Source organism: Aricia agestis, chromosome 14 (assembly GCF_905147365.1).
Source record: "Aricia agestis chromosome 14, ilAriAges1.1, whole genome shotgun sequence".
Taxonomy (NCBI): domain Eukaryota; kingdom Metazoa; phylum Arthropoda; class Insecta; order Lepidoptera; family Lycaenidae; genus Aricia; species Aricia agestis.
The window spans coordinates 13,053,455-13,062,413 of record NC_056419.1 but is presented as its reverse complement, the minus strand read 5'-3'; the positions used below and the strand labels follow the sequence as shown (position 1 = coordinate 13,062,413).

General features: G+C 36.9%; 1 protein-coding gene across 3 annotated transcripts in view; it reads right to left on the bottom strand.

Moving 5' to 3' along the window:
* Positions 1–1,124: 1,124 nt before the first annotated feature.
* Positions 1,125–8,959, bottom strand: part of LOC121733644 (serine proteinase stubble-like) — a 140,020-nt gene continuing 132,185 nt past the window's right edge. For all 3 annotated transcript variants that reach the window (XM_042123959.1, XM_042123960.1, XM_042123961.1), the window contains 7 exons: positions 8,233–8,394; positions 7,493–7,903; positions 6,838–7,092; positions 6,143–6,335; positions 5,405–5,702; positions 4,756–4,905; positions 1,125–1,820 (listed from right to left, as the gene is read on the bottom strand). In XM_042123959.1, the coding sequence (XP_041979893.1) occupies positions 1,683–1,820; positions 4,756–4,905; positions 5,405–5,702; positions 6,143–6,335; positions 6,838–7,092; positions 7,493–7,903; positions 8,233–8,394 (1,607 nt within the window). In that variant the 3' untranslated portion in view covers positions 1,125–1,682. The remainder of the gene's footprint in view (positions 1,821–4,755; positions 4,906–5,404; positions 5,703–6,142; positions 6,336–6,837; positions 7,093–7,492; positions 7,904–8,232; positions 8,395–8,959) is intronic.

Here is an 8,959-nt window from a genome sequence, read left to right as displayed (position 1 = left end):
AGTTGAGCAATATTTTATATTACGTAAAATACGTAAATCTTACTCTAAACAAAGTAAACCACTAACTTTTTTAAATACATATCTATAATGGGAGCAAAAATTTGCTGCTTTAGCAAATTTACTCCCATTATAGATACGTATTTAAAAAAGTTTATCCTTCGCTCCATAGGCTAGGCTAGGGGATAAACTTTTTTAAATACGTAGGTATCTATAATGGGAGTAAATTTGCTGAAGAAGCAAATTTTATGAATTTTTATATATATATATATATATATATATATATATATATATATATATATATATATATATATATATATATATATATATATATATATATATATATATATATATAATTTTATGAAAGCAACAATAAAAGATATTTACAAAAACGTCTGCTTGAGTGCGTAAGCGTAAAAAGCGGTGACATCAGGGCGTTTATTAAACAGAACTTAATCTAAGGGCTCACTCAATCTAACCAGCTTGTGGCGTCACCATTTAAGCTAGAAGTTCGCTGTGGTATCAGCACCCAAAATAATGGTAATGCCACCAATTCTAGAAAAAGCAAGGCCCTAAAACCATTTGTTTGCAATAACGTAATTCGTTTACAACGATTTCCGTATAGCGTTTTGGTTGATTCATTTAATAAAACGCCTCACAAAATGTTGCATTCGAACAACACTTCTGAAGGTATCGCACTCGTTGTCGTATACATACGAATGTTGCGCAGTATAATACTTCTGAAATCGGTCTTCTTAGTACTTTTCGATTGTAAAGTTCTTGTAAGAGCATATTAATATTACAATGCGAACAAATTATGAAGACGATTAACTACACAACATTCGCTTATGTCCTTTCGATGCTTTTGTAAAATATCAGTATCTGATATCTTTCAACATAATTTCATTGTTTAACTTAAATAATTATTATTTACAATGTCAAAAAATTCTAATTAAGTTTTACAATCAAGTGTAAATGAATGGTTAGCGTTAACTAAATCATTGCTAGCGCTTACTCTATTTAAGTATTATTTAAGCTCAAAAATACAATTACTAGCTTGAGCAAACAATATTTCTTTACAAATATAATAATAAAATAAAACAAACACTTTTTACTCTAGAAAAAACTATACACTGTTCGTCTGTTCCTTTCTTCACTTTATCACTTTTAGCGTCTTTTAGAAAAGGACACGTTTCAAGTTTTCCTTTTTCTTTTCTATTGTTAACCAGTTGAATATTTCAGACTTACAAAAATTATATTTTGGGTGGCATTGACAGCAGAACGTTAAAAACGTCTCATGTAAAAATTATTATCAAGATGGCGCTCTCAGCCTTGTAGAGCTGAAATACAATTTCCTCCATGTTTATACCTTTTTTTAGTCATTCCAATGTAGTTTGGGCATTGCACTGTCCTTTTAGGTTGTCTTAATACTTGGATTACATTCACAAAAGCTGTGTCATGCGAAAAATATTAAGATGCCGGTTTCAGCCTTGTAGAGCTGACAAACAACTTTTTCCTTTTTTTCTTTCTTTTGATCATCATGTACATTGTACATTGGTCATTCTTCTTTATTTTCAGGTTGTAAGACAAACTTTCTTTATTTAGTTTTCTTTTTACTGTTAATATATCATAGGTACTACTTTACTTGTATGTTGTAAAACAACCTTTTTTCTTTCTTCTTCTTTTTACGCGTTCACAGTCTGTAGTATCCAGGGTACGAACTTAGATATTCTGGTGCATACCCCGGGCAAGTTGGCAGCTCCGCACCCTATTCCCCAACTTATGATACCCGCCAGGAAATATCTCTGATCCTTCCCTTTGACCTGAAATTGTATCAATAAAACTTGTTAATAACTTATAGAGGTATAGAAAACTTATACGGAATACAAATGTTCAGAGAAAAAAACACATACAAATACCGGCTACGTGCAAAACCCTTTTTTGAGGCCTGACGCGCGAGATAAATTGATTTATAGGCATATTATGACAGACCTACGTAACTTAGACGGGTTATATATCAAGCCCACTAGACAGATCACGACTAACATATTTGGCTTGACTAACATCAATTTCTCGGATGATATGTCGAGGTGTACATTTTGGAACGCATTTTTCGAAGTACGTTTTGTATTTTATAAGGTATTTTATGCCTCTATAACTCCTAAGCCAACTTCATACTTTATAAGTTCTCTAAAGTTCATTTTATGGACTATGGTTACAAAGTTTTCAGACACTTCAAGCAAGCCATTTAGGATTGTTAGTTTTCCCTATTTGATTATAAAAAGTTATTTTTCTTTTATTGCCAGAATAATAAATATTCGGACTCCATTATTAATTAAGACATTTTTACACAGCATTAACTATTCAAAGTTTACTCTCTTAAATGACAAAGACAAGGAGACCTTTTATCCGCTGTGTAAATATACTAGTAGTTACAATTAGTACATTATTGACAGTAGTAGTATAGGTCTACCAGAATCTGATGGGAAAAAAGTGAGAAAATAAATTGACTCTAGCAGTATCGGGGTAGGTAATAGAAATAAAACATTTTGATCCTTTTTTATTCCTTTAGCGGCAAATTCTGTATGTTAAACATGCAAATAAAAAATTTATCCAATGATCAAGGCTATTTTTTTGAAAATCTGCTGTCAAAAATAGCCATCAGATAGACCTATAGTTACTAGCTACGATTAATAAAAACTGTTTATTATTCGTAGGTTACTAGTATATTTACCATAAAGTTAATATACCTAGCGGAATAGAGAAACAAAGGCCTAAGCAAGTGAAATGTCAGTATCAGTAACACTGCGTGGTAAAAAGAGACGTGTGAATCATGACAGCAGAACCAATTTTTTTCATCTGTTTGACGTCCAGTCAGCACTTATCGGCACGTTGACAATTTATTCTCTTTAGAAAGATGCTTGTGTAAGTGTATACCTAAACAATTTTTTACACACAGACATAAATCAATTTCGGTTTCGTTTGATAGCTCGAGATTGTTGCTCTATTCCGCTAGGTATAGTGACTATATGATATTTACATCAGTAGTATATTACACGTATTCTAGACATAACGTTAATATAGAAGACACCGAAATTGGTTTTCATCTGTGTAAAAATATGTGTACGTATACACTTACACAAGCATGATTGAACATGATTTCTTTGAGATTAAATTGTCAACGTGCGGCACGTGCCGACTGGGCGTCAAAAAAAGAGTGCTGCTGTCATGTATCACACGTCTCTTTTTACCACGTAGTTTTACTGATAGTGACAACTCTCTTGCTCAGGCCTTTGTTTCTCTATTCCGCTTGGTATATTAACTTTATGATTCTAGCATGGTGATTGACTGGTAAGTGAGACCATAATGATGATGTATCTAGTATCTACTCCAAGTCTCCAACCTCAATGTTGACAGACGTAATTACTGGATTCTACCAGACACACTTCTCGAGGACAAAGGGTCCTGAACCAACACAGGCCCTACCTGTTTCGTATTGGAATATTCAATATTAGCTTTATATCTAGTTATGGAATTGTGGAATATCGCTGGAACAGTATAAATCTATGTTTTATTTATTAACCCGTCGATCCTGGGAAAACGAGACACAAAAGATATTCTATTGTGTCTCGTTCACTGGTGAGCATATGGGGCTTGATGAATTAAATAATGTGTAAATTAATAAAATCGAAATTCTGGATCAATACGATAGTATTTTAGCATCTTTTTAAGTACTCATTATTCAAAAACTACACCGCAATATTCTGAATAGTTGAGAAATCTAAATTATCTCCTGTACTATAATGCTATATTTTATCTCCCAGTACCTACAGGCTACAATACCAAGGATGGAAACCGTCTGAAACTATTCTCAAATCACGGAATTCTGTCTGTAGCGATCATTGCCTCCCTGTCAAAAACTTATCATATTTTGTCGTTTTCTATACAATATACAAATCGCGATTTAAAATGAAGTAGCAGATGTTTTTAGTCTAAGGCTGGCCTCACACGGCAAGAATTTCATAATCGGAAATTCATATTATTAATTCAGAAAGACCGGAATACCATACAATATCAGTACGCTCCACACACATACTGATTTTTTTAGATTATGAATTTCATAGATCGATCTGTAAGAATATGAATTTCCGATTATGAAATTCCGGCTGTGTGAGGCCAGCCTAAGAGCGATATAGTATTTTGCATAATATACGATGTGAACAGAGTATGAATTATATCACTTCAAAGTTAAGAGTTTGGATAATATTTTATTTTTGGATAATAGTTGGAGATTATCATACGAAGAGACTTACTTACTAAGACATTTTCCGATGAAACTAAACTTTTTCTTTACAAGAATTCAATTTTTTTATTCTTAAGTTAACAGAATGCAGTGCGATTATTCACATAGCTCCCAGACTATAAAGGTCAATGTCCGCTGGTGCCACCTTAAATTATTTTGACTATACAGTGTGTAACAAAAATAAGTGATAATACTTTAGGGTGTGTACGTGTTCCTTGTAGAGAGTTCACTGTGAAAGTAGCAGCGCTGAAAGACGAAATTTTTTTTAACTTTTGTATGGGCAACGGCCCGAGCGTCACGAGTTTCCCCATACAAAAGTGAAAAAAATTTTTGGTCTTTCAGCGCTGCTACTTTCACAGTCAACTCTCTACAGGGAACACGTACACACCCTAAAGTATTATCACTTATTTTTGTTACACCCTGTATACCATGATAGTAGGAAGTAGGTAACTCACCTGCAGAGGTCCCCCTGAATCCCCCTGGCAGGAGTCGTGTCCCCCCTCCTCGTGGCCGGCGCACAGGAAGATGTCCGGGATGAACTCGTGTCGTCCAGCACTCAGGAACATGGACTTGCAGCGCTCGTTGGAGACTATTGGTACTTGCGCCTGAAATTATGAAGAAACGTCATTATAAGACAGATACCTTAGGCTGCGTTTCCACCATAGATGTGTTGCGTGGAATATGTTTTTAAGATCTAATAGAATCGCCGCGCTGAGCGAGGTCACGGCAAGCTCACGTCAATGAAGCGATTCTATTGGTTTTCAAAAACACATTCCTCGTAACACATGACATAGATTGAAAAAAATGGCGTATGGATCACTCTATAAAATAAACAACACGAAAATCTGGTTGCAAAGACCTTACATCGAGGCACGATGTTTCATAAGTTTTAAAGGCATTTAAAATCTATAAGTATACCTTCTTTCGTCTTTTGTCTTTCGTGGTAATTATACGCCATAAATTATAATTCCTCATAATATAATGAAAAAGAAACAATATCGACGAACTCAATTTCTTTTTTAGTATGAGTTGACTTTTTTATCCATATCCGAGAGAAGTTGACACTTTTTATATTTAAAGTTTTATAACTTTGCAATTACTTACCTCTTGCAAGACCGAAGGCAACACGCCGCCTTCTGAGAGTCGTCCCCATCCGGTGACCGTCGCGTTTTCCCCCACCAGCAGATCGTCGGTCGCCGGCAAGCAGATGGGAGAAATATGAGGGGCGAACTGAATAGGCGCGTCCAATTTCACCAGCGCCAGATCATACTCATACGTGAAGAAGTTGTACTTCGGATGTACCGACTTCCGAGCGACCCCTCGCTCGACGTAAGGATACTGTTCCGATACTGACGCGAAGTCGAATTCTCCAACGCGTATCCTGATTTGTGATGTTAGGAGGCTGGAAATGAATTGTAATTATTTGTAATCCCGTCGATCGTGGAAAAACGAGACACAATAGAATTTATATTGTGTCTCGGTCACCGGTGACCGTATGGGGCTTGATGAATTAAACTGTCACGGACATGTCGCCGCGCCGCTGGTCAGATTTGGATTTTTGACACATATTGCGTAAAGTGTAAACAGGCTAAATACAGTATGTTTTCTCCTAGTTGTCTAGAAATCTAGACAAATCTAAAGTTAGCTTTTCGGGGACTGATTTTGATTTTTTTATAGCGAGTATATATAATTTTTTAGAGCATATTATAGTTTTATTCATAACGTAACAAAATTATTCTCTTGCATGTCTTTAATATTTACTTTTTGCTGCAATATAACTCTTCAGGAGTAGATCAGTTTGTACATGTGTCATAATTTTTATGAAAAATACCAAAAACTTACTCATCAACACAATGTCCAGCCGTGACAATCCACTCCTCGTTCAGGATAGCGCCGCCACACCGATGCGTCGACGAGAAACCGAAGAAGGAGTTTCTTCTGACAGACACCTGCCACGGCCAGCGACCGAAGGAGGAGTCCTTCCCGCCCATAATCCTCATCTCGGGACGCGGCCACATCGCCGTCACGCCACATTCTGAAATGTTCGCAGATGGGTCACTATCTGAATAGAATTTCATCCACGTGCAAACTCTTAGGAATAGAGGCAGTGAAACGAATGGGTTTAAGCCAACAAAATATATTATATCTATAGCCGAACTTAGAATCTCCTCCTTTTTTTAGTCGGTTAAAAATTACGATCCCGTGCAATACGGGGAGTATTTATATAATTCCTAGTAGAACTTGCTCGCGGAATACTAGTTGAATTATAATAAAAAATCCAAGAAAAATTTTTGCCTGTATGAATAAATGAAATACTACATAGGTGTACGATAATCCTGAGAATTCCTATGTAAATTAACTAGGGTAAATTAAACTGTAGGTTTGGTAAGTGATTTTCTTTACCTGGTGATGAAAAAATTCACTTAGAGAAGTTAAGCATATATATTAGCCTTACCTTGTTAAAACTTTCCAAATTAAAAGTAGCCATGAATGACCAAGGTAGCCAGGAAAACCCAGCTACCTTGGTCCTAACTTACCAGCACTGGTTGTGGCTGTCTTGTGAGGTGCAGCTGTCGTTTCGTCTGTCCTATTGATCATATTCGACATAGGATCCTTGGGTTTCAGATAATTCTTGTAGGGTTTACTGGTTGTGGTTGGAAACTTCTTGGTAGGTTTCGGTTTCCCGGCTGGTTTCTCCCAGTTGGAGGGTTTCGGTTTGGTGACGAATGACGGTTCGGTTGTCACTTGCCAGTGTATGGTGTTCAGGTTGCTTGGTCTTGACATCATGTGACCTGGAAATATCATATTTTAATTAATGGTAAGTTTTATGATGTACCACTTTACGACTAATTGATCCAAAAGATCAATTAGCTACATCTATAAAGTTTTATTTTGGATAAGATAAAATTTTTTCTTACAATATGAATCCATTCAACAATAATAACTGAGTTATATTTCACTAGAAACAAAAGTGAACATATTTTTTAATGTTTTACGATTTTTTATCGCCCGTGTTGGGGGTTGAAAAGCAAACGGACTGTCTGTTTTTGTTGAAAACTTCTGTTATGGCTCATCCACACATGCCGCCGGCTTATACCGCCGGGTTTGTCGCCGGCTTTCAGACTGCCTTGCCACCGAAGCCGGCGGCATGTGTGCGGCAGGGCCGCCGACCATAACAAAACAATATCTCACCTGTTGGAATGCTGTTGTCACTGTGGTGTTCCGAGACGGCCATGGGTCTCGCGCCCGCCATTAGACTATGACTAGACGATATTTTGTTATGAGGACTAGTTTCCGCCTCGCCGCCCGGCCTATGTACATTTTGGTACTTATTTACATTATACGTAACTTTATGAACTATATCACTATTTTCGCTACTCGCGTCTATGCTTATTGAGGGTAGATTTATTTCAGGCGGTAAGTAGCTGTAGGACGAGGGCACGCCATCTATCGGCTTGGTCATGAACGACGGCCGCTGCGTTTGAGGGCGCGGGGTTTGAGTCTCGGTCGGCCGGATGGTTTGAGTCTCGGTCGGTATGTTCGCTGTGGTGCTAGGTGGCGCTGTGTAAGGTTTGTCTGTGAGCACCACCGTCGACGAGGGTTCTGGAATTCAGAAAGTGTTTCGTCAGCACATGGAGGTTGTACTTCGGAGTGAACTATGAAGATGGCGTCGTTATACGTGTATGCGAGAAAATGTAACATTTCAAGAATTCCAATAGCTGTTGAAATAATTTTTCAATTATGTCTAGTATAGCATTTGGTTTCTTACGCCAGTAGAAGGAATATGTAGGTATATTTCTTCTATGCAAGCTTTAGGCCTAAAATCAGATTATCAGATTTGAGCTGGAGACGTATCATTAGACTCATCTCGCTCATGACTGATCTCAAGATTCATCATAATATCACTTCTATTGTATGTTTTTTAACCTCACCTTCCACAATCGGCTTCTCCGGCAGCCTGCAACAGGAGCCGAACATGAACCCGTCGACGCAGACGCCGGCGTGGACGCCGCCCACGCGATTGCACTCCTGCACCCACATGCACGCGCCGCGCGCGCCCCCCACCGTGCACGACTTGCGTGACATCTGGTAGCCTGAAAACGAATTAACATTAATAATATTAGGTGAAACCACGGTGAAACACCAAATTATATTATAATTATTATAAGCATTCAAAGTGCTTATAATCAAATCCCTTTGACTAGTGTACTATAGTTTGTATACTGTGACTATAGTGAGCTTTAATAATGTTTTCTTAATCATTGTTATCATGGGAAGACTCTAGAGTCCTAGAAACTAGAATACAGAACTAGTTTTTACTCTAATCGTGCTACATGCAAATCATTGATTTAAGAAAGAAATAAAAAGTTGTAATGAAGAATTAATGTCATAGAAATTTGTAAGAAAAGACAAGATTCGTGTTGGTGAATAAGTGAAAATTGCAGAAAAGAATTGACCAGAATATTATATTATAATGAGTCTACAATATATTAAGTACAATGTACGTATTTTTTTTTACAGTTTTGCCCGAGTATTTCAAGTTAATTTTTTTAATTTTTCCTACTAATTAGGAAAATATTAACAAAGATGCCGCTTTGTGACACTAGATGTCGCTACTTGCTTCATTTCGCAGAACTTACTTTATTCGTCAGTTCGTAC